The sequence below is a fragment of the Crocodylus siamensis genome, chromosome 1 (assembly GCF_052110815.1).
Source record: "Crocodylus siamensis isolate JL-2025a chromosome 1, ASM5211081v1, whole genome shotgun sequence".
NCBI lineage: Eukaryota > Metazoa > Chordata > Crocodylia > Crocodylidae > Crocodylus > Crocodylus siamensis.
In genome coordinates this window covers 85,728,536-85,754,694 of record NC_143395.1, presented here as the reverse complement: position 1 = coordinate 85,754,694, position 26,159 = coordinate 85,728,536, and the positions used below count along the sequence as shown (strand labels likewise).

At 41.6% G+C, this 26,159-nt stretch overlaps 1 protein-coding gene across 2 annotated transcripts in view; it reads left to right on the top strand.

Annotated features, from left to right (window-relative positions):
• PREP (prolyl endopeptidase) overlaps nt 1-26,159 on the top strand; it is a 176,606-nt gene that overhangs the window by 137,891 nt on the left and 12,556 nt on the right. For both annotated transcript variants that reach the window (XM_090037291.1, XM_090037296.1), the window contains exons 11-13: nt 9,107-9,243; nt 20,509-20,603; nt 24,377-24,508. In XM_090037291.1, the coding sequence (XP_089893417.1) occupies nt 9,107-9,243; nt 20,509-20,603; nt 24,377-24,508 (364 nt within the window). The remainder of the gene's footprint in view (nt 1-9,106; nt 9,244-20,508; nt 20,604-24,376; nt 24,509-26,159) is intronic.

The window sequence follows — 26,159 nt, the reverse complement described above, 5'->3', positions numbered from 1 at the left end:
ATAAAACTATATGGTCCTACACATCCAGCTGCTAGTACTGTGGAGCTGTGCATGCTGCCACCGTGCTTCTTTGAGGGGTGACTTGAGCTATGGTAAGGGGAAGAAACCTGCCACTGCTCTGGTGATATGCCACTGTTGTGTTGGAGAGAAAGGGTGCCTCATACTTCTGCCCTTTTTGAAGAGGAATGGGTTTGGCCTGTGACTGCAAGGGATGACAGAACCACAGGTTCATCCAGGAGATGCTATACTTAAGACTTAAGGTTGCCTTAGTAAAGTGAGTAAAACACTGGCTTGCATCCATGGATGCTTCTCAGGCCAATCCCAAGACGTCATTCTCCCATTGTATTTGGTGTTGGTGAGGCCGCAGCTGGAGTACAGCATCCAGTTTTGGGCTCCACAATTCAAAAAGGATGTGGAGAAGCTTGAGAGAGTCCAGAGGAGAGCCACACACATGATCAGAGGTCAGGAAAACAGACTTTATGATGAGAGGCTGAGAGCTATGGGACTCTTCAACCTGGAAAAGCACGGGCTCAGGGGTGATCTGGTGGCCACCTATAAGTTTATCAGGGATGCTCACCAGGATCTGGGGGAATGTCTGTTCGCCAGAGCACCCCAAAGGATGACAAGATCAAACGGTCACAAAATCCTCCATGATTGTTTCAGGCTGGACATAAGAAATAACTTCTTTATCATCCCAGCCCCCAAGGTTTGGAATAGACTGCCGCTGGAGGTGGTTCAAGCACCTACTTTGAATGGCTTCAAGAGACATTTGGGTGTTTATCTTGCTGGGATCCTCTGACCCCAGCTGACGTGCTGTCCCTGGGGCAGGGGACTGGACTCGAAGATCTTACAAGGTCCCTTCTAGCCCTAATGTCTATGAAATCTATAAAATAACATAGAGCCTATTTAGAGCCAGATTTTTTCCTGCAGTGGGTTAAGTTTTTGACATGCTTTGCTTAGGGAAATGTTCAGGGCCACAGGGAAATGGGAGAAAAGGCACAAAGCATAAGGGAATAAAGGGAAAAGTCAGAAGAGCCAGTTTAGAGAGTGAAAACAATTTGGTCAATAAACAGACGTAGTAAAATTGCCCTTTTCACTGAGGGTGGTAAATGTGCAAGACTTTAAGTTTTGAAAAAAAGCCGGGTCTGCATGGGCAACTGGTGCCACTTTAGTTAGGGGGGGCACATGCCCCTCCCAACAACTGGGGGGTTCCCCCCACAGCCAGTCTCATCGACAGTGGGGTGGGGGTCCTCTGCAACTGATCGCAAACTGGCCACAGCACTTCCAGTCCCCGGCTAGCATTCGCGGGGGGGGACACTGGCCCTCCTGCCTGCCCCCCCACCCATCTTCTAAGCGGTGAGTGTGGCCTGTGAGGGGGTGCACCGGTGCTTTCAAGGGGTGCATATGTACCCCCATGTACCCCCTACACATCACCACTGCTGCTCTGAAATATGAGAATGCAGATTTCTTTAGAAATGAGCCTGAGAGGTGAATTAAGTTATATCAGGTCTTCATAAAATGTCATTCTTCAACCAGAAGTGTGTCCTTTTTGTGGTTTTAAGATTATAAATGCTTGAATATAAGGGTCCTGATGCTCAATGACAGCCCCTTTGCACAGCTCTGACAGCATAACAAACTCTTAAAATGAGATGAAATTATGTTTACAACCACTTCAAGAGTGTGGTGTAAAGGGTAGTATATCACCAGATGTGCCTTTTCAAGAGTATAGCGCTGCTGTTGCATTCCTGTAATATTGACAATAGTTCTCTTTAGTCTTGCCCTTTTCCCAAATATAGCATATGGAATCTTGTTATAAAATGTAAGGAGATTTGATGGTGCTGGTGTTATCAATGTTTTCCCTAAAGTCCATTTATTTATTTGCCATGTTGTTATCATCCATGTACTATAGTGTAGATTTACACTCATTTTTACAGCATATTAGCGGTGGTTACTGTACTATAGCTAACACAGTTGGATTCCCCCCCCAGCTCTGATAAAGCAAAAAATAGTAGAACCCTATTGTGAACATTATTATGAAAGCAGTCAGTGCCTAAAATTAGTGATGCAATACCATCACTGGAAACTCTTCTTTTTAGGGCTTGCCCTGTCAAGCTTACCTTAATCTTTCAGATAGAAGCACTTCCCATTATTGGTCATATAAATAAACCACTGGGTTTACTTCAGAGATAATACAGAATTTAAGGTGAATTGGTTGTTGAAAATAGTCTATTCGAGGAAGCTTAAATAGCTTCACATATCTCAGTATCTCACTGAATTGATTTTTTCCCCTCCCATTTGTTCATCGTGGGGAAAAGTAATCACTATTTTAGAAAAGATAGTTGGAGTGGAACACTTCTAAATTTTGAATGCCAATGTCACCTTGACATACTGTTTTTCTTTGATGTCTTTTTATTTAAAGAACTGTTGTTTAATCTTCACTGATGACAGCAGAGAAAAGCCCTTTAAAATCAGTCGTTAGTCAGTTGTTTAAAAAGCTCTTGGTTAGAAAGGGGGAGGGAAATTACTGGCAGTCTGTAGTCCGAGGGAAATGAGTGATCTGCCAACAAACACCAGTCATTTATGGGAAACACTAGAGGGTCAGCTCCTTAGCCAGTATAAAAAACTCCATTGGAGTCAGCAAAAATTTAGACTTTCCCCTGAAAACTTCCTTTCCAAACAACTTAATCTCTTCAGAAATAATTCAACAAAGCAGATTACCACTATGATCCCCCTACCCTCAAAAGAAACGTTAGATTTATAACTTAATGAGTTCAAGTGCTGATTTCACTAGTGACAGGTTGTGGTTGTGCCAATAACTTGAAATGTGATGTTTTAAGATACACAAAATCCTAGGTGAATTATTCCTAAATTTCACAGTTGCATCTGCTGATAAGTGGAATAAAAATGACATCTAGAACATTTATATAAGTTTTCTGTAAAGGCTCCCAGAGGCATACTTAATTTCATTGGTGAACTTTTTTTGCATTTGTTTAGCCACAATTAAACAAAAATTAAAATTGATTTTTTTAAGTGAGATGCCATCATAGGTTTCTGTGTTTCACTTTAAAGCCAGTGCTCACATTAAAGGTACTTACTAAATACCATGTGTTATAGAGGATCATATTTCTGTTGAGGCTCATCAGATAGTTATAAAAATAGATCATGTTGAGTATTCAGCATGGTTCATAAAACATGATAGTGTCTTGCTTTCCTTTGGAAACAGAACGATCGAAATCATATAGCAGTATGCCAAAAAGTTGCGTTATACTTTTATTTCTTTTGAGTTCTAATTAAAATAGAAGCTGTAAATAATGACGATAAAAAGTTCAGCCCCAAGATATAATTTCTTGAGTTAATAAAAACTAAAAGTTTTAGCACTGGCATTTGTTCTTTAAGCACATACTGTAAACAAATTTGTTCTTAATTTTTGGAGTTGGGGTATTCTTGATACAGATCATTAAAACTATTTTTTAGAAATGTGAATTAGTCAAGCAAAATCACCAGTAACAGAAATAAAATATTCTTCTACCCACCTTGCAAAATCTTTGTGCTTGTTAAAATGAAACAATGAAGCTGAATTCTTGATGGCTGAAATCTCTTTACCTGTATAACAAATAGAGCTGTGCAAAGTGCCACAACACTGCATCAAAACCAGTCTTGTGGGATCATTTCTCAGAACTTAAGTATATCAAAATAACTGGCTTTAGTTCATGTTTTTGTTATTTTGGTGCATGTCTGTTCAGCTTTTTCTTTGCTTGAATTAAGTGCCTTGCATTGATTTGTCATTACTTGGTTTTAGCTAAATCATAATAGCATTCTCTTAATCCTAAATAAGAGTATCCACCGGTAGATTTGTGTCAAAATAGCAAAACGTACAAATTAAAATGAATTAAATTATTTCACTGTAAGTATGTATAGACATGCCCTAGCAGTAAGACTCCACAGAGTTCAGAATTCAGCAAGCTGAAAACAAAATTTAGGTTAGGAACAGACCTTTATTTGTTCCTGGATAAGTTGTGCCCCTGTTTTTCCCAGAATAAAAATATCCTGGAATTGGCACGTACATGTCTTCCTTCTAATCGGGGTGTAATGAGCAGTTAAATGTAGTACCGCTTTTTTGCCATTGATTCACCAATGAAATCCCAGGATAACTGTTCAGGCGTACTTCGCAGTATCCTGGAATAAGCTGTTACTTACTACCTCTTAGACAGGAAACTTCCCAGAATTTGTCCCAGGATAACCGACATGGATTTCTGTACCATTGCACCTTGTCCTGGGATAAATGTGATGTCTGTGTGCAGTGTTAAAGTATTTTTTTAACTAAATGAACACTGATTTTCTTGGAGCAGATATCCTTATACTCAATTCATAAAGACCAGCAGTTCTTAACTTGTACTTGAGAGCTCTTGGGTGGTTTATGGAGGTCTAGCTTGTTCTATGGTGTTAGCACTTCTTGTTGCCAGTTCCTTTGAAACACGGCTGAAATTACATTAAAATACTTTCCTTGTTACTTTTTTCAAGGCTGTGACTTATGCAGTTGCCCTGGAACACTAAGAAATCAGAAATGGAAGGTCAGGTAGTCTTCACCTGAGACAGCCAGTTAATGTTTAATCCATTCAATGGAAATCTGAGAACCCTTTATATCACCAACTAAACTTCAATTCCATACTAACAGCTTTCACTCTCTCCTAACCTGAGGCTAGATTTGAATCTGTTACCAAGGGTATGATGGACTCAGCCTGTCTTTACCAGCCCATCCACCCTTTTGCTCACCAGTTTTTTCAGTAAATGTTAACCTGACACTTTTCTTCTTCACTTTGATTTGACTTGATCAGAATTAGACATTTCTAAGCTTTGTGATGGCACTCAGTGCACAGCTTTTGCTATAATGGAGAACATAGTAGCTAAGGTTGACAAGTAGTGCATATCTTACATGACACTTGCACATCATACGGCCCTGTCCAGTATTCCCACATCGCCACAGAAGCTTCATGAATTCAGCTGAACTGTGGGGAGACAGCATGCATGTTGTTGCTCTGCTGCATTTCTGCCACTTGGGATCTGCAGTAGTGTCTGAGCAGGTAACTCCTCCAGTTTCCTTCATGCCTCTCCACTCCCTTGCTGGATCCCAGCAAGGGAGGGAGCAGATTAAAAGAGTGAGCTGCTTTAGTGAAAGTAACTACAACAGCAAGGACAAGCTGGGACAAAACAGGATGGAGCTCAATTCTGGCCCTGACTTACCTACTTCAGAAAGATCTTACCAACTTATTTTCCTAGGGAGTTTTTAGACAATTCAAGCTGCCAGTCATATAGCACCCAGACTCACCCAGACATTAGCCTTTCAACTCCCAGAAATCTCAACATCTATCTGACAGCTCCTAACAAGCCTATCTTTAACTGCAAATTTATATGCTCCCTGCTGTACCTTGGCCAGGCAGGGCATGGATTATTGGCTGTAATGTATGGTTATTATGTTGATTGACTGCTTAAATAATTTTCATAAAATGTTATGCATGGAGCTCCACAGATCTTCTCTGGGTAGGTCTGTACTGTGGTCATTCACTTTCAGATGTCAGCTTACCTTTATAGATGGATGGTGTCCACACTGCAGTTACTGTAGAATATGTAGACATCCTTCTGTTTGTTAGCAGGGCAGGAGAGGATGAAGGCTGCCCGCTGCAGGGATTGGGGCTCCCTGCCCTGCTACCCTCCCCACAAGGGTCCCAGCAGGCACAGTGGTGCAGAGTTGTGCCCTCTGCTACTGCTGGGTGGGCAGGGAGTGCCTCACCTTGGCAGGGTGGCTAGTGTGGGGCTCCCAGTGGTGGCAGCAACTCCAAGCCTTCCCGCGCTCTTTGCCCTCCCAAGCCAGGTCCCATCCATTGGTTCCATGGAGGCCCTTGGGGGAAGGGCAGCAAGTTAGGAAGCCCCAAGCCTTGCAGTAGGCAGCCTACATCCTCCCCAGCCCCGCACGCAAATCTGGGGAAGCACATGCTTTCCTCCCCCCCACTGGTGCGTCACCTCTGCTGCTCAGCCTCTCCTTGGGAATGCACACAGCAACAGGGACCCAGCCCCTCAGCTGTCCCCTGGGTGAGCTGCCCGTGGCTCCGGCCCACTCTCCCAGCTGGGCCCCATCACTGTGTATTCCCAGCTAAGCCCCAGACACTGCACCAGCTGGGCAGCAGCTCCAGCCCAGCCACCAGCCTGCCCCATTTCCTCCCTCACCATGGCTGCCTCAGTCTGGCCCCCTACTTTGCCTATGCCTCTCCCCACCTCACTCACCATACACTTACCTGCAGACAGCTGCTCTCCACCACTGCCTGGCTGTATTACTGGCCATGTGCATATGTGCACATGCATGTAGCTTCTCCTGTGTCCTGCTCCCCCCAGCCCCAAGGAGTGCCTTATAGGCTGGAACTCTGCGAGCCTGTAAAGAGAAACCTACCATTTCCCATATTTCTCTCCTTCAAAGGAGAAAATCCTCATTTTTCCACAGAAAACCCAGATCCCTGATGATTAACTTACTCGAGTTTTAGCCACCTTAAAAAAATCTTGGTAGAATTATTTTGACAGCCGGATTTTATAGTAGTAGTTCATGGACTTGTATTAAATGGTATTAGATTACAAAGCTGAAAAATGTAATGTCTTTTCTTTTTCAAGTTTTCACAAATAGGGGCCACTACCAGCTGACGAGTGAAGTTGGCAGCAGAAATAGGAAGAAGACTAACAGCCTAGAGTAATAGCAGACCAGGTTACATTTAGAGAAGTTAAATGCTTTCACCCTGTTCAAATTTGCTGATGACAGTAAGATGTGGGGGGATGTGGGCACGCTAGAAGGGAGGAATAGGCTGCAATCAGACCTAGACAGGTTACAGGGGTGGGCAGATGAGAATAGGATGGGATTCAACACTGACAAGTACAAGGTGATGCACCTGGGGAGGAAGAACCAGCAGCATACCTACAGGCTGGGGAACTCCCTTCTCATCAGTGCAGAGGCAGAAAAGGATCTTGGAGTCATCACTGATGCCAAGATGAACATGGGCCAGCAGTGTGGGGATGCAGTCAGGAAGGCCAACCGCACCTTGTCATGCATCCACAGATGCATCTCGAGCAGGTTCAAGGAGGTGATCCTCCCCCTCTATGCGGCACTGGTGAGGCCACAGCTGGAGTACTGCGTCCAGTTCTGAGCGCCGCACTTCAAGAGGGATGTGGACAGCATGGAGAGGGTCCAGAGGCGGGCCACTCTTATGATCAGGGGGCAGCAGGGCAGGCCCTATGAGGAGAGACTACGGGACCTGAACCTGTTCAGCCTCCACAAGAGAAGGCTGAGGGGGGTTGTAGTGGCCTGTTACAAACTAGTCAGAGGGGACCAGCAGGCACTGGGGGAGTCCCTGTTCCCCCGAGCGCTAGCAGGAGTGACTATAAATAACGGTTACAAGCTGGCAGAGGGTGGATTTAGGCTAGACATCAGGAGGCGCTACTTCACTGTCAGGGCAGCTAGGATCTGGAACCAACTTCCAAGAGAAGTGGTGCTGGCTCCTACCCTGGGGGTGTTTAAGAAGAGGCTAGATGTACACCTTGCTGGGGTCATTTGACCCCACTACTCTTTCCTGCCATGGCAAGGGGTCAGATTTGATGATCTGCTCAAGTCCCTTCTGACCCTACCAACTATGAAACGTTGGCAGGGCCAAATGGGATGCAGTTGAGGGTACTGAAATAACTGCCTGAGGTAATTTCAGAGCTGTTGGCTATCCTTTTTAAGAATTCATGAAGGTCAGATGAGTACCCAGATGACTGGCAAAGGGCAAACACAGTGCTCATCTTTAAGAAAGAGAAGAAAGAGTATCATGGGAATTACAGACCAGTCAGCCTGACCTCCATACCTGGACAGATCATGGAACAGGTTCTCAAGGAATCCATTTTGAAGCACCTATCCCCAAAGTCACTTTTAATGCATTAAAAGTCCAGATAAACTATGATTATTGACTTTGAGGAGTGTGGAAGAGGAAGCGATTTTTGTCCTCAATAAATTCACAAAACTTTATCAGGCACATTGATCTTCCTTTTATGAGACCGTGTTAACTGACCATTACTAAATTATATGGATACAGCTGTTTAATAGTCTTTATCCTTGTCAGTGATTTCATTAAGAATTTGCATTAAGAACATCTTAAGCCATTCATTGTGTGTGGAAGTGACTCTTTTTTTGGCTGGGGACGAATGTTGTTCATACAAATGTAGTAATAGTGGTGAAACTAATGTTGGAATAACCCTCATCCAACCCATGGTTACTGATGATAAAATAATTATTTTCATTCATAAATATCCTACCAGAGATTTAAGAATAAAGCCTGTCACTCATGGCTAAATATGCTTTTAAGCCTCCTAGTAAATTTGATGGGAAAACTCTCATTGACTCGGCTGCAAAATCAATCCTTTACAGAGGTGTATTTTGTTGATCCTTGCTTAAATACTTGTACAGTGTCATAAAGCCACAAATTATTGAGTAGTGACCTTGTCTTTGGCAGGCTATCCCCATCTGTTTGATGTAAGCTTATTTCTTTTTCATGCTGCAGCTGCATGATCTCAAGTTTTGGAATGTACTCCTTAAAAGAATCATTTGTCAGCTTCTGATAGCTTCTGCCTGTGTATTCTTTTGCAAGATTACTGAAACAGTTCCCTTGTTGCCTTCTTGTATTTCCCCATATTTTCATAATGCAACCTACAGTCTTTTTCTGGTTGTCTGTGTAGTTTATCATATTCCTTTGTAATATTTTCATGATACCTGTATGGAAGCAGTAGTCAGGGTGAACAGAAATGGCAGGATTTCATCCTTAATAAGATATTTGGTTTCAGTTATTATAAGGTTTTCATCCTCAATGTTATATTGTTACTAGAATTATTAATCAAGTATCAGACCATTTCACATCCCCATGAATCATGATAGCCATTCTCTATTTTTGCAGAATTAAAGTATTAAATGTTAGCAGAGATGCTCCAGTCTATGACTATACCCAGATTTTTTTCCATATACAGCAAAAGCCTAGGAATTATGTGCGATTTCCAAGTTCACAAATAATCACAGCATCTTTCTTCTTTATTATCATAGGTGTTCTACCCTAGCAGAGATGGTACCAAGATCCCAATGTTTATTATCCACAAGAAGGGAATTAAATTGGATGGTTCTCATCCTGCTTTCTTGTATGGCTATGGTGGCTTCAACATATCTATTACACCAAGCTACAGGTAAGCAGCCTATTTTTGACAAACATCTGTTCTTAATACCCTCTTCTAAACTATCTGGTACTTGCCAGGAAAGATAGTGGACTGGCTTATCCACTATATGAAAGGAAAGATAGTGGACTGGCTGGTCACATATTCTAATCCAGCATGGCAGATCACACATTTTTCCACACCTTTACACATAACTAATTAGCTTATAATACTAAAAGAGATGCAGAACATATCTGGTTTGTGTCCTCTTTCAAACATGTTCAGCCATATGGTCTTTACACCAATACCTATGTACTTTTTGTTTTATCTTCTAACAAAAAAAGGCATTTTCTAAGTGCATAGAGGGATGTATGAGAGATGTCCCAGAGATTTGACAGTAGGAAAAACATTTTATAATTGAAAAGTAAAATAAAATATGGTGTGCACTGTAACACAATAAAAATACAAACTACCAATAAAGTATCACAGGGTTTTCTGTGACAGGAAGATAAGAATTGCACACTTAGCTCAGGTTATAAATTCTCCATCAGTAATACTATCCCTAATCTCTTTGGACAATTCTGGGTACATCAGTTTTGGCTGAGTCTTCAGAGACATCCAAGAAATGTCCCTTTTGGGCTTATAAAGAGCCTTCTGGGTCTCTGACTCTGACTATTTAGCATAAAATGCACAATCTTTGGAGCAGGATCAGAACCCTGCTACCTGTCCCTTAGTCCTTGGGGTACAGCATTATAATCCACACTTTTACTCAGTGAATATCTGTTTTTAATCTGTCTCCAAAGATCTAAGTGTAATCATATTCCATCCTGCTTCAGACCCTAAAAATACATTAACACAAAATATGTGTGAACCCTGCTTCTTCTCAGCACTTCTTTTTTTGAGTTAGTCTTAAGGCTAATATGAAAGCAAGTTACAAAAGTAGGCATATTAATGTTTTTTCAGGGACTTAAGCAAGGTGGAATGGGATAACACTTCAATATTTAAGTGCCATGTACATGCCTAATAGGTGGAACAGAATCAAACACTAACATCCTTTGAGTCCTTGAAAGAAAAACATGAGATTTAAGTTTAAGTGTACCATACATCTAAGGCCATTGGTAAACTATGGTTCTAAAAAGTATCTTTCCTGTTCAGTCATACAAATATCTGGGTACAGAGTATAGAGAGTAAAGTCGGAATTATACCTCACTGCCAAGATACCCAAGTACCTAAGTCACATGACATTCTACTTCACCTTTCATTAATTCTTTGCATCTAAATTCCTTGCACAGCTACATTTTTGCCCACTGTGACTATTTTTCCCCAGCATTGCTACACAAAAACACATCCAGACAAGCACGGCCATGCAGTATGTGGCACTGCAAATGTGTCCACAGTACCACATACCACACAGTCAGGTGTTCTCTGCGCTGCAAGGGTGTGCTGCCCTTGCATGCGCTACTCCAGGGGTTTTTTCTATGTTTTTTTTTTTTTTTACCCTTAGATATCCATCCTGCTTCAGACCCCTGGATATCCAGGGTTCAAAAAAACCCACAGGAAAAAAAAAATGGAGCAGCGCATACATGGGCAGTGTGCACCGCTAAAAAGCTGAGCCGAGCCACCTGGACCTGCACTGCGGCTGCCAGCCAGGCTCTGCCTAGCAGAATCTCAGCTGCTGCAGCCCTGGGAGGCCCCCAGGACACCAGGCAAAGCTACTGGGGCTAGCACGGCCTCCCCTACAAAGTGCGTGTGGCACAGGTGTTCCCCAGGGACAAGTAGCTATGGTGCAAGGTATGCTGCTGCTGCTTGTCCCCAGGGAACCAAGTGTCCTCATTCATCTGTATACAACCCAAGTGTCTACCTCCATTAAGGCTGTAATTCAGCATTGCTAGAGGCCACAAGTTTGACACTGAGCTTAGTGGGGAGGGTTATGCCCACCATTTTCCTAGTGACCTATTGGCTAGGTTAGGTTAAGAAAAAAAGAAGCAAAGAGTAGGAGGATCCACCCACCTTTTTATATTAACAGTTATTAAGGGACTTGAGCAAGATGGAGTAGAATCACACTTAGGCACTTAAATCTACTTACATGGTGGAATAGAACCTGGTCCTAGATGTCTAGTGGACAAGGTAGAATTTAGCCCTAAGAGGGGAAGTACATGTTTATTTTATGCAAATTAATGTACCATAGATCAGGACCTGTGATTTCAGAACATGACTTCTAATCCATTTCATAGTTTTTGAACCACAAACAGCAAAGCACTTGACCCATTCAGTAATCTTTTAAAACGGAGCCAATGTGTACTTCAATAGAACCTGAACTTTTACAGGCATAGAAATGACATTGTGATTGTCTTACAGCTTTCAGTACAGAGCAAATAGTATTAAACACAAATTCTCTGAGGAAAAAGAAAACAAATGGGATGTACAGAATGAAAGGAAGCTCTGCAGACAGTAAATGTGCAACTTATTAGCACAAAAATAATCTATTAAACTGCTCCCTTAAACTTGCATACACTCTTAAGTTAGAGTAACTAGCTTTATGCTACTATTCTTGCATTAAAGTCAGCACATCTCATAAAATCCTTTACTGGCCTTCTTCCATGGGTTACCGTGATTATATACCCAGATAACATTTACAATTTCTCATCTTCGTACAAAATATGTTGAAGAATGATGGGTCTCTCTGTATGCATCATGAGATTATCTGAATGCTTTTTACAGCTGTTCCAAAGCTATGTTTTTAATTTCCCATGCATTGTATAAGACAATAATACAACCTAAGTATTTGAAGAAGTTATCCATTCAGATGGGGTTTAACCACTGATTTATCACAGTTCATAGTAGGATGAAGAGGAGAAAGTCACATGGGTGCTGAAGGCCCACTGTCCCATATTAGACTTTAAAAAAGAAAAGTTTACATCTATGTATTTAGATTCTCATAAAGTAGAACAAGAACACACATTCAGTTCTCTATACAGGAGAGGCAGGCAAAATTCAGCCCGCGGGCTAGATCCAGCCCACTATGCCATTCTATCCAGCCCGCAGGGCCCCTAAAAAATTTCCTAAATTAATATTTATTTGCTCCCAGCTGCCTGTCAAAGCTAACGGGACCCGGGGGCAGTAGGACCCAAAGGGAGCCCTCAGTGGGCTTGCAGGCTTGAACAACTCAGCCCCACTCACCCCCAGCCAGTCCCCTGATTTCCTGTACCCTGCCCTGCTCCAGCACCATGTGGCTGTGACTCCTGGATACATCACTGGACTGTGGAGCACGGGACTGCACTGGTACAGGGAGGGGGGGTGGTGTTTGTGTGTGCGGGCTCGGGGGCAGAGTGTGTATGTAAATACAGGCTCAGGGACAGTGTGTGTGTATGCAGACTTGGGGCAGTGTGTGTGTGTGTGTGTGTGTGTGCAGGCTTGGGGGCAAAGCATGTGTGTGTGCATGTTCATAGGGTGAGTCCCACATGCACACCCCACCATACACATGCATCCACTCACCCCTTGCACTGCTGTAAACAAACCTCACCCACCCTTCCTTCACACACATTGCCCCCACAGACCCCCATACCTACCCACACCCACATGCTCCCTTACTCTACATACCCACATACCCACAGCCCCCCACGATCCTATATCCACCCCCACAATATACAAGAATAAGACTTCATTTGAAGCTATTGTGCAATCACCTCTGTGTGCACCGCACAAACGCATGTAAATCAAGACAAAAATATTTTTTGAAACCAGATTAATGAATGCTGTAAATGTTTGCTTTTTAGAATATAATTTGGTATTTTTCTGGTTTCAAGATGGCAAAACCCCTTGCTGAAAGGAGTACTTCCAGGAGCAAGGGAAGGGACTTCTGGTGGCAAAAATCAGGAGTTAAGGGGTGGGACTTCCTGTCACAAGATGGCAGCTGGGGGGTGGGGGACCTGTCAAGGGGCGGGGCTACCCATGCAGCGCTCAACAGCTTGCCAAGACTCAGTAAGTGGCCCTCCACTCAAAATAATTGCCCACCCCTGCTATACAGTCTTGACAGTTATTTTAAAAGCCTGCTAAGTATACAGAGAGACCCATCAATTTCTCCAAGCAAATTAAATGGTTGGTCATATGCAAGTATAATGGAATTTAACTGACTTGTACACAATAATCAACAGAGTCTCACAGTATACCTACCATCTCTTCCCGCCGTTGTGGTCTTGTGGGCAAGGACAAAAAGAGAAGTCAAGTGCTGTATTCTGAATAAACAGAAGCAGTTACAGACTGGAGGAAAAATGAGTTCCAAAGACCACTGAGAAAGCTCTTCCTCCAGCCATGGCAAATCAGCACAGATGCATTTGCTAACTACTGCTCCAGCTGCTTGTTACACAGAAAGAGGCTTGTAGACTCCCACTTATTTATGGGGTTTTTTTGTTTATGGAGAGAGAATGAAAACAGATAAGGAGACCTGGGCTGGGGTACTTGGAACATAACATTTATGGAGGTGATAGCTACCCTCACTAAAAACATGAGTCAGTTCAGCTTCAATATAGGCTATGTAAGCTTATGCATCTCTGATTCAGTTAGTTAATAAGGTGCATCTCTGCCCTGCCTTGTATTGCCTACATGGTAATACAGGTTTCCCTCACTTTGTTGTACATGTGTTCCTGGAAAATGGCACAAAACTTGAATTTGCATAAAGGGAACCCACTTTATAATGTGACACATAAGGATATGTTCCAAGACCTCAACTGTACTGACTGACCCCCAGACCCATTTCTACCACTTTTACAAGACAATTTTGGTACTCACTAACAGCAGACAGTGCACACAAGCACAGGGTTGTGGTGAATGTTACCATAATGGGGATGGCAACTACAGAAACATGTTTCAGGCAACAAGTACAGATCCACACAGGAGACTACATTTTGGTGTGCATCATTTCCACAATGCACTGCACAAAGCAGCTGACTGCGGGTTTCCACTACACCAATTGCATGAGAGTGAATTCACCTCGCATATAACGAATTTTTGGTCTAAAAAGGGTCATCACATAAGAGCAAATTCACACATATAGAACCCACATAAAGCAAGGGAAACCTGAACATGGTACATGCGTCATAGCTTTGAATGGGTCATTCAGAACCCATTCCAAAGACTTTCTAATGTTAATTACTGTTTATTTAAATTCAGTAATCCCTAGAAACTCCCATCAAAGAAAGTCCTTTTAGAGTAAGCATTGTACAAGAACTAACAAAGAAAATAATCAGAGTGCAATAGCAAGATAAGACATAAGCAGGGTTTGGGGGTAAAACTGCAATTTAAAAAAAAATTAGCAAAAACAGTAGAACTCTCAGCTTACTGCTTCCCTGAGGCAACTTGAAATTCTAGCACTTCGTAGTCTAAAGCACATACTAAATTGAAACTGAATTGCTGGAAAAATTCATCACAGCTCAGCCAGTTTATTATTTCTAGTGTAATAATAGTGCATTTGCTTGGAAACAGGATGGGCAAGGTAGTTAAGGTAAAAACACCTCATTTTATGTGAACTTGGTGCTCCTGTAAACTGTTGCAAATCCAAGGCATTTCAGTTTCATTTCTTTTAATTCTAGTGATTCTAGTCTCTCTTTTTCCTCTGTTCAGTTAACTAAAATGTCCCCAACCTAATGTTTTGTTAGCCTAAGCAGTTGGCCAAATCTGGGGTCTTGTAGGTTTCTTTCCATTTGGATGGGAAATTTGTGATGTAGGTCAGTTAAGTTCATAATATCATCATGTTTTATTATGTATATATACAAAAATATGCATGCAAAGTCTTTTTTCCTTGATTGCAGTAGAGACAAACAGGAGCAACCAGTTTTCCTACTGAGAAAATTCCAAGTGTGCTACTCCAGCAGATTTGTACCCAAACAGCTCCATGTCTGTGCTCGCTTTCAGTTTTGGCTGACTCAGCTCCTCCAAGTCATGAGGTGCAATTGATATCTCAGGCAATATGTTTGTCACCAGGGATTATTCCATTATTCCATGATTTAGCAGTGCTGTGGCCACTTGCCCTGTTAGCAGTCTCCCTTTTCTGCAGCTGTTTTTATTACATCAAGGTCCTTGATCACACCTTCCACTGAACCCAGTTGCTGAGGTCTCTGATTAACTCTGGATCCATGAGCATCTTTCTCCAAGCTGATTTTTTCTGTTTGCTACTTGAATCTCTACATTTTTCAACTACTTGCATGAGGCCAGATTTACATTAGCTTTATGTTGCTTAACTGGGTATTCTGCTGACAAAGTGCACTTGATGGAGGTGTATCATTAACTGCATTTTTACTGACATAGCTTATTCGTGTCATAGGAATTGGAATAATCTATGCCACCAAGGGCACAGTTTTGCCAGCATAACTGTATTTACACAAGAAGCTGCTCCTGGCACAGCTGTGTGTGTCAGACATTGCACCTGACCAATGCTGGCCAAAGTTTACAGTATGGTCCTGCCTTCATTTTTGTTTTCGATTGGGATGGTTTTTTTAATAGAATGCTTTTACCATAGTTCTTACATTGCAAATTTCTGTGGCCTTGTCTGTACCTTTAAAAAAAGAAATTTGGCACTTAGGAGCCTAACTGCTCAGCCCTGCAGTCACTGCTTTAAATTTGTCACTTGTGTTCTGCCAACAGCATAGCTGTGACAGCCCAGGGCTGACTGTGAGCTGCAAAACTCACCTGAGCATCTGGATAAATATTCAGATAGTTTGCCAAGTCAGAGCTCAGTGTTGCTATGGCTATATTGCCAATAGTAGTCGAGCTACCTAATGTAAAGCTAGCCCAGAGAGGCTCCACTAGTTGCAGAAGCTGCAGTGTAGACCTGTCCTAAATCCTACTGACCTTCTATGAAACTTGAGTCTGAGCCATTTTTGAAAATGGAACTTACAGATTATTGGATAGGTGGGGGGGTGTACATCGGACTAGATGATCTGCTCAGGTCCCTTCCGACCCTACAAACTACGAAACTATGAAACACACCTATAAATGCTTTTTTCCTAACCAGTGTAGAACAAAGCCAGCTCTGCCACATGGTTGAAGTGGTTATTTCCCCAAAGAATCTGTTCCCCACCTCACATACAGTGGAAAACTTCGATCTGTTTTAATGTTCTTTGGTACCGCACACTCCTTATGGGCAATTATTTCCCCAAAATTTTGTAAAAATGGAACTACAGCTATAAGTTGGGACTGCTGCTCACTACATTTAAGAGGAGCTACAGTTGCAAAGGAAGAGTTCAGGAAAGTAGATCCAGAAATAAATACAAGGAAAATCATGGCTGCAGACCAAATTATTTAGTTACTTACAATAGTTCTTTATTTTTCAGTACAATCATGAATTTTTTATGTGTCCCTGGACTAAGCAGCTGGATTTAATACTAATTCTAGTCTAATACACACTACAGATCTATCATTAATTATACAGTGCACACACAGTAAGTGCAATACCACTAGCTAAAAGGTGCAGTAAAATTGATGGAATTCACAGTATTGGTTTGACCATGCTTCTGGGAAAATATTATTGGAAACCCATCAGTATTGCCTCAGAGTCTGCAAACCACCCTGCAGGATCCAACATGTTTTACTTGATTGCTCTGTATGTGCCTTTCTAGATACCATCAAAGCAGTTTATAATGGATATAACACATAATTTGTTTGTACAAGCTACTTTACACTTACATTCCAGTTCCTCCTATAGGGCCTGATTCTACTAGGCCTTTATACAACAGAAAGTAGAGGAAGGATATAAAGAAGTACACCCCCTCGCATGGCCTATATAAGGGTCAGAGAGAGTAGCAGTTGCTTCATTTCTGTACTGCTCCAGAGGCCCACTCCTCCCCTCTTTTCCCATGGAGGAGTAAGGAGGAGCCAAATCCATGGCTGCTTGCTTTTCTTCCCACTCCTCACACCTTGCATGGGAGAGAGAGTGCAAAGTTTGTCCGTCAAAGAAACAGAGTACAGGCATGAATTGCCTACACATCGAAGAATTATGGGAAGCATTTTAGCCCCTAGTGTTCCTTATTATGGGCTATGCCTCTATAGCATAACCTTTCACCTGAGGGGTAAACGCAGTGAAATTTTTCTGTATACCTACTTAAGTGAAAAGTGATCCTGGAAGACGTTATACTTCTGAAACAATTAACATGTTAATTGTACCATAAATAATACCCTGGCAATGAATGGCACAACAAAATGAGAAATCAGTAACATTAGGAGTATTTTTGTGGCTGGTTTCCATTGTGCCTTAAATTGAACATATTGCAAAATAAAGCTCCATCATGTAACTTAATGCTGGCTGCATGGCAGGGCTTTAAGCTTACCAACTGGCGTGGGGACAGCCCTGGTCTCCACCCAAGGTCCGCAGTGTCAGCAGTTGGGGATAGAGAAGTCATGGGCCTTCCATGCTTTTGCAGGTTGATAGTCATGTGGTTCAACCCTGTGTAGGACTGTACTACACAGTTTTCAGCTGCTGATAAACATGCTGATAAGCTCCCTGTATAGGCATGTAGTTAATGAATTTTATCCCACATTCCAAAAAAATAGCACATCCTGCCATGTGCATGTGGCATGGTGCGGGGCAAGCAATTTTGGGGATCCAAGATGAAATTTGTCATATCCTGATCGTTCAATTAAATTACCATCTGTTAGGAGCCTTAGGAATCTAAATACTATTGAAAATAGGCTTGTTTACACAGACAAGCCAACTAAAATAAGTTCCTGTGTGTATGCTTATTCCAGAGTTATTGTACAGTAAGTATTCCAATCAGTGGCCCAAGATACCAAGCTCTCAGACTCTTAAATCACTGTATCACTTTTGAAAATTTAAATCAACATGGCTGATCTGTTACAGGATTCCATTGTTTATGTATTTTTGAGAAGAGATGAACTCCCAGTATGTATTTGCATTATACACAAATATTCCAGTAGTTAAGTATATACAATTCTTTGGGTAGCAGAGGTCTTTTTTGTGCTTTATTATTTTTGTTTCTCAATATGCTACTTAGGTGGTGATTCCATGCTCATTGTGTTCTGTCCAATAATTGGTCTCTTTAAAATTCAAAAATAGCCAGGCAGGTGTGTTTCGGTACGCAGGTCTCTCCTTTAATACTATTAAATAGAAGGAGTGAAAAGTAATGCAGTAAGTCTGGAAGCTCTTCTTGTGAAGACAATTAACCAAAATGTGATTAACCTACCATCAGGATACTCTACTTCAACCATGTATCAGCCTGCAAAAAATTAAACTTCCTGCAGTTTAGCAAAATTATGCTCTCTGATCCATTATTTTGTGTGTGTCTGGAATATAAAACTAGACTGGCACATCTCAAAGACCTAAAGAGAGATATGTTCCTCAGTGAAGGGTTTGAAAATTGATTTTCCAGAAGCAAATTCATACTGCCTTGAGCAAGCAGATTGCTAGAGATAACTAACCTATATGGAGGATTTTTCCTGTGGTGGATTATACAACTACAGGATCCTCTTTTTGCAGTTCCCCATCTTTGAATGTTTTGCTGAAAAGCTTATCCCTAGTATGGACTGTATGAGAGAAGTTATCTACAGCTGATAAATGTTTTGAGAACTATGAAAGTTTTACCCACTTGGTTATTATGGATATATGGACACCCTGTAGCATCACAATTTTCCTAGAAATTAACAAAATTATTGGGTAGGCAACTTCGTAAGAACAACTGTGCTTCATTAGGAAGCATTTGCCATCAAACACACAAGAAATGATGTTTCAGCAGTATTTCTAGACCTAGCTAGAAGTGGCATAAAGACCCAATCCTTACTTATGTCAGTCAGTAGGGCTAACTCATTTATATAAAGATTATTCACAGGAGACAGGCTTTAAAGTAAATTTTAAAAATTAAGCTAATTGAGGAGAGCAATCTGAGTGGAGATAAATTTCCGCATTTTATCCTTCTCATTGTTTTATCCGTGATTTTCCATCTGAAGTCCCTCCTACATTAAGCTACTACCTGAATTGTTCAGAAACCTTCTTTCTTCCTTAATTGTTAAACATAATTTAAGTGACTTTAATCTTGTTTTGAAAAAAGAAATTAATGACTTGGTTGCTTTTGTAATTAGATATCAAGATCTTTGTATATTACATCAGCTCTCATCCATGTTCAAAAAGGTAATAAGAGATCAGACACTGAAACCTGAAGTTATAGTGATCTCTTTTATAGTTTTATTATTGTTAGCAGTGTAACCAGCAAGCAAACAAAAATGCTGTGGCAGGAATTCTAATGCATAATACTAGTACAAAGGTATGATTTAAGTACAGTGTGTCTTTGCAAACACAGTCTTGTAACTGTCAGTGGCAAATTATATTACATACAAACGTAGCACCTGCTCAAAGACTTCTACAATTCCTCAGTAAAGGCCTTAATTTTTTTTTTTTTGGCTCTTGTTCATTAATTGAATCCCTAAGATAAACTTATCCTTGACCTCTTCCTTGAAGAATCAGACATAATGAAGGAGGTATTTTAAAAGATTGGCATGGACGGGCAGGTCCCTTTATACCGCACAGCCTCACTTCACAAGCTGAAGAGCTGGCAAACAGTCAAGGAGCAGACATCTTACTGTTGGACCTGTACTTACAGATCCACACACCATAGTCCCCCAAAAAGCAGCTTTGCTTCCTTTCCATACATTGATGAGAGTATAACGCGCATGATCAGAGGTCAGGAAAACAGATCTTACGATGACAGGCTGAGAGCCATGGGACTCTTCAGCCTGGAAAAGCGCAGGCTCAGAGGTGATCTGATGGCCACCTATAAGTTTATCGGGGTGACCACCAGGATCTGGGGGAACGTCTGTTCACCAGAGCGCCCCAAGGGATGACGAGGTCGAACGGTCACAAACTCCTGCAAGACCGTTTCAGGCTGGACATAAGGAAGAATTTCTTTACTGTCCGAACCCCCAAGGTCTGGAACAGTCTGCCAGCGGAGGTGGTTCAAGCACCTACATTGACCACCTTCAAGAGTAAATTGGATGCTTATCTTGCTGGGATCCTATGACCCCAGCTGACTTCCTGCCCTTTAGGCAGGGGGCTGGACTCGATGATCTCCCGAGGTCCCTTCCAGCCCTAATGTCTATGAAATATCTAAATGTCTATGAAATAACACCATTGGGATGAACCTTTCTACTCAGGTTTGCAAAAATGAAGGATTTAACCTGTCATGTTGTCGCATACATTCCTTCTTATACACCAGGTTCACTGAGCATCCATTTGTTGGGATGGGGACGTTAGTGGTAAGATAAGATAATCTTCTACGACCTTGTTGTGTTTTTCAGTGTATCAAGGCTTATTTTTGTGAGACATTTGGGTGGTGTTCTAACTGTGGCCAACATCAGAGGAGGTGGTGAATATGGAGAGACCTGGCACAAAGGTAAATTATTTTAACTAAAGGGGCAATATTGTAGCTTGTACTTTCCCTGCTCCCCTCTCCCTCTCTTCACCACTCCCTATTACTGCTTCTATGTTATTGAGATCTGGAAGTTGAAACCTTTGTCAAACGAACTGAAATTAAATCAAATATATTTATTACTCCCATATCCCCTTGAGCTTCTAACTCTTGCAGTTAGAGTGCTTTCATTGTCACGTCCCACTTGCACATACAATTTTACAACATTTCCAAGAAAATAATTGCCATTTTTACAAAATAAGATCAATTTTCTGGATTTCATGCAGTTTCTTATTGATCGAACTGTAGTTGTTATCGTGACCCCTTCAATGTTTTGAGCATCCTAAACAGCATCCAGTACTGCCCCTGCCTTTGGATGTCTAAGCACATTTCTGGGCTGCAGATCCTGTGTCAAGCAAACCCTTTTGAGAGTTGGAACCCATAATTTTATTGCCTGTGTCCCAGGTTCCTGTACTTACTCTTTGGAGTCACCCTGAAATGCGCTCTTTCCAAGAATCACATCAAAGATGAGAGCATTTCTGTGTAACAGGGGTCAGCAACATACAGCTCACAGATCCATTGGATCTGGCCTACAACCACACCAGAAGGCTTTTCATCTGCTACCACCTGTGGGACAGATGCAAGGAGCTGTGCGTGTATTGTGTGCAATTCTTCCTGTTTCCCACTCCCCACCTATGGGTGCAGCTTCCAACCAATGGGGAAATGAACCAGGACTGGGTAGTAGGGGCAGGGAGAAGTGGCAGCAGTGCAGATGCAGCTTGCAGCTGCCCAGCCCTGGCGCAGCTCCCCTCCAACTGAAATCTGCGCTCACTCCCCAGTCAGGGAATGGGGAGCTGGGAAAAGAAGCGCTGATGTGGGTCCCAGCTGCCCAGCCCTGGCATGGACGCAGGCAGCACCCCCTCACTACTGACACTGCCAAAGCCACTCAGCATACAGTGGACTAGAGCTGGGTTGTTTTAGTCTGTGACTCAAAGGGGATTGCCAGCCCCTGCTATATAACTCTTCAGATAGATGCAAGCAGAAAGACATGTATAGTTCGGCAGTGCATAATGTTTCTAAATACACCGTGTTGTTGACTTTTAAGACAAACTACAAGAGACTGCAGATCACTACAATATGTCCGATTCCCTGAATACAGTGGGCCTTGATCTGCCTAACACTTTTTAAAGAGCCCTGACTCTTTATGACCTTTTCTTTTCCAACCTCATTGTGTGCTGTAGCACACAACACTACAAAAACCTTCTCATCTTATATTTCCTGCCAGTGTTTCCTGTCTCCCTCTGCAAAGTTTTTCTCTTTTAGTCCTTTCTAAATTAAACTGGGGTCACCTCTGTCCTTTGTCTTGTGGTAATTCTCTTGCCTCTTTTAGAATATAGGAAAGACCTGGCTTTTTCACTCTCAGTCACCATCTCAGGATATCTGTTGCTAATCTAAGCAGCTCTTGAAGTTCAGTACTGTACTTTCTGTTATCCAGTGAAATGCTGGATTGTTTGTCAGCAAAGTGAATATATAAGATACTGCAGATTTCATTGGGACTACTAAATAATAACTTCATATTAGCCTAAATGTATTTGCCAAATCATCACAGTTCAGTATGTCTCTTGCATCTTTTTCTGTTGTAACTGTCTTGTCTCATGTCTTGGTGTCCAGTTAAAGATGTAATATTTTCATAACAAGAAACCACATGTGCTCATCTGTTTGTGATATTATTACACAAAACAGAGTATTCTTCAGTAATTTAAATTTGGCGATTTGTTTTTTAATGAGGTTTTAATAAAATTTCTCTTAATATAAAAATACTTCTCTAGCCTTCTATTTCCTGTTTAATTTAATTTCAGCTCAAGTCTGTTATCTTAGTTACATAGTTAGAGACATATCTGGTCTTTGTTAATTTCAGAGACAGCTATTGGCGAAGGCTATTTGCTTAGGTCTAACTGCATGAGTAAGATCCAGACCTTGTGTCAGACAGGAATTATGCAGCACTCTGAGGAAAGAAGACGTGGGATGTCTTCATATGCAGAAGTCTCGTTTGGTGGTCTTTTCCGTGGTCTGAATAATGTATTCATAAAAAACATACATTTTAACAAATCCCTGACCTTTACTACTGTAGAGCTGTATGAGTAACTTTACAAGACTAGGGCATAGCTTTGCTATAAGGACAACATTTGATTCCTAGTTCCCACCTAAATACAATTCTGAATTAGTGCTTTTTTACCAAAGAACGTATCATGTTATGTATAGGATACATTTCTGAAAGTTTTATACAACCTGTGTTCAGAATTCTAATCTTATAAAAGCCCAAGTCTGTCTGTCTGTCTGTAAGGCTTTATTTGCACTGTGATTGGCTAATGGAAACAGCAAGTCAGAGTGCTCTAAGCATGGGGGAGTGCTGCCATGATTCTGAAAGCGCACTGAGGACCTCACTGAGGATGGGGGAGCTGAGGCCAGCGGTGCTGCTCCCCCACTTCACTCCCTGCAAGAGGCAGAACAGCGGCAGCATGGGTCATTAGGTGGTGGCACTCCATCCCAGACCCCTCCCTCCCTGCCCCACGTCATTCTTGACAGGCATTTGGCTAATATATTTATAATCTCATATCAGATGTAATTTTACTTTCAACTCTGAATTCTAGCATTAATGTCATAAGGCCTGAGGGACACACAACACATTTACAGCCATATAAACAAGGGGTTTATATTGCCCAATCTTATGTTGAATTAGTCCAGAAACAGTAACAACAGACTGCTGTTAACCAGTGCTGAGTAACACTACACTGGTGAACATGTTGTGCGTCTGCAACTTACTCTGTGGTAGGCTGCTATGTCTGCTTAATTCAGACAAGCTACTACTGGCTCCCCTGCCATTTAGTGGCAAGATATAGTATGAGTTACCAAAGAATAATCTGCTCAAGACAGCAATGTTCATAAATTTACTAAAATGACATAGGTTTACACCAGTGTAAGTGTTCCATGTATGTAGTTCATAGTTTGGGAAATAATAATTTCTATTTCAAATTTTTTAAGAAGTTTGCAAAGCCAGATTACCTACCAAGGGTTTTTTGCCTTGAGAACTAGAATCTCTTGCACGCTATGTTCCCTCTTCCTTTTTTTTAAGATGAATTTCCCATTCTTAAAATTTTATCTAACGACTGTAGCACATCCAATTGAACATTTCAGTTTCAAAATTAGAACTATTAATAATGATGCCAAACTGAGGTCTAGATTCGAAGTTACATTTCTGCTAGAGCCGTAGGTCATCATATTTGAGAACAAATGAATTACCAGTCATGTGTTTGGTGTCCAGTAAATATTAATGTTTACTTCTGTCAACAGTAAGCTACTTTGAAGCTGTATTGTTTAAAAAAACCATCACTGAATGTAATGCTGTTAAAGTTCCATTAAGACAAACCTCAAGTGTAGATGTATATGGTCGTGTTGTATAAAATTTGCAGTAGAAAGCTTTTAGCTGGACGCTGGTTAGGAGCATTACCTGTTGATCGATCTACAGCATAGGTATGTATTATTCAGAGTTTCTGAAAGCATTAGAATTATTGGCAAAACCATCTTATGATTTCTCTGTTGAAAGAGTTCTTCCTTTTCTCTTTCTCAGCTGCATCAGTTATTAAATTATTCATGAAACTGGAATTCATCCTAAATATTTCTGCATACACGTGTTTCTGAATAAGCAATGTCAAGTGTGTTTTATAAAATTAACTGATTTGTTTTTCCTTGCGCATTAGGTGGTATCCTGGCCAACAAGCAAAATTGCTTTGATGATTTTCAGTGTGCTGCAGAATATCTTATCAAAGAAGGCTATACATCTCCAAAGAAGCTGACTATTAATGGAGGTTCAAATGGGGGTCTTTTAGTAGGTAAGAACTGCTAGTGTATTAACTATTATGTTGCTGTTGCAACATGTATCTGAGTGTAAAATGAACACAGGAAATTGTTGTGCTATTAGAACCTAGCAGCCTGTGACAGCATAAATGTACAACAAGTAATTACATTCCATATCAGACATCAGTCTGCTTTTATGAAATATTTGAATTATTTGGACTTCGGCAAACATCCATGGTTGAGAGCCACACAGATCATTCTTCCTGTGTGTTTGACCGCCATGCATAGACACTATGAAGTTTGGTGAAAAATAGCAGGAAACTTTCCAAAAACATTTTTTTTCCAGTTTTTTCTCCATGTTAAATCTGATTATTGAAAAAAAAAAAATTGAAAAACGAGAACATTCAGCTAACTCTACCAGGAATAACAGCATTATTAGAGCAGGGCAACAGAGGCAACCACCCCAAGCACCAACAGGGTTGGGAGGTGAAAAGAAAATGGCACTTGCTGCAGCCATGCAATTGTAATCATGACAGAAGTGGCAGCCAGAAGTTTCTGCTGCCTGTGTGTGCAGCAGCCACCCTGGGCACCATGCCACATTGTTATACTACTGATTAGGAATCCTGACCTTTACTAGTAATCATGATCTGAAGTATGTTCCATAACACTTGGGGCATTTGGCCACAAGTTCTGCATAATTCATTTCCAAACCCTCAGTTAACCATGTCCATAAACCCACATTCTACAAGCCCATGGAAAGAATTGTCTCAACCTTCCCATTGTGCCTTGATAAATCAAATAAATAAATAAATATGGTTTCTTTCTACACACAGATGCACACAAAGTAGAAGCAGTTAGGCTGATCTGCTGCATTTAAGGCTTTTGTGTATGGATAAATAACTGCAGCACCTGGCCTTTTAGGCTAAGAATAGATGTTGCATTTGTCCCTGGATAAGTTTTGCCTGTGTTTGTCCTGGAACAAGCACACCTTGCATTCAGTGTGTGTACATATCACCTTTCTAATTGGGGTTTAGTGAGTGGCTGAATGCACTGCTGCCTTTCTGCTGTTGATTCAGTGGTGCCATCCTGGTGTATCTGTATACCCTGACCTTGGGTGCAGTCTCGGTGCACCTCTGAGACACACTCCCAGAGTGTTCTTATACTTTTAGGGTTGCCTGTCTACCCCAAATCCCTCTCTGCCCTCTGCCACTTGACTACTGGGAAATAGCTGAGATATGCCAGGCACCAGCTCCTTGGCCTTTGACATAGCCTGACCTTCCTCATTCAGGCCTTGCCAGCTCTTAGCAGAGGGGATTTTGCCAACTAGATGGATCATACCCTCATCCAGTCATGCACTCAGAAAAGATGGATCCCCTCCCCTGTAGAGAAGGCCTGTCTTCGTGGCCAAATGCTCTGGAATCACCCTTAACACTGAGAGTAAAAGAGTTAAAAAAGACAACAAAGGATTCATTATAAAAATAAGAGCAAAGATAAAAAATCAGTAACCATATATTGAGATACAGACAGAGATATAAGAATAAACAAAAGAAGATATCAGAATAACTTGCTCTTACCCTACACCTTAAATCCAGGGATGCAGGTCCTGCCCAGCACTGTGGATGGAAAGCAGCTTCTTCCACTGCCCACTTGCTTTTTAGCCTGTGGCTGAGGGACTCCAGTCACATC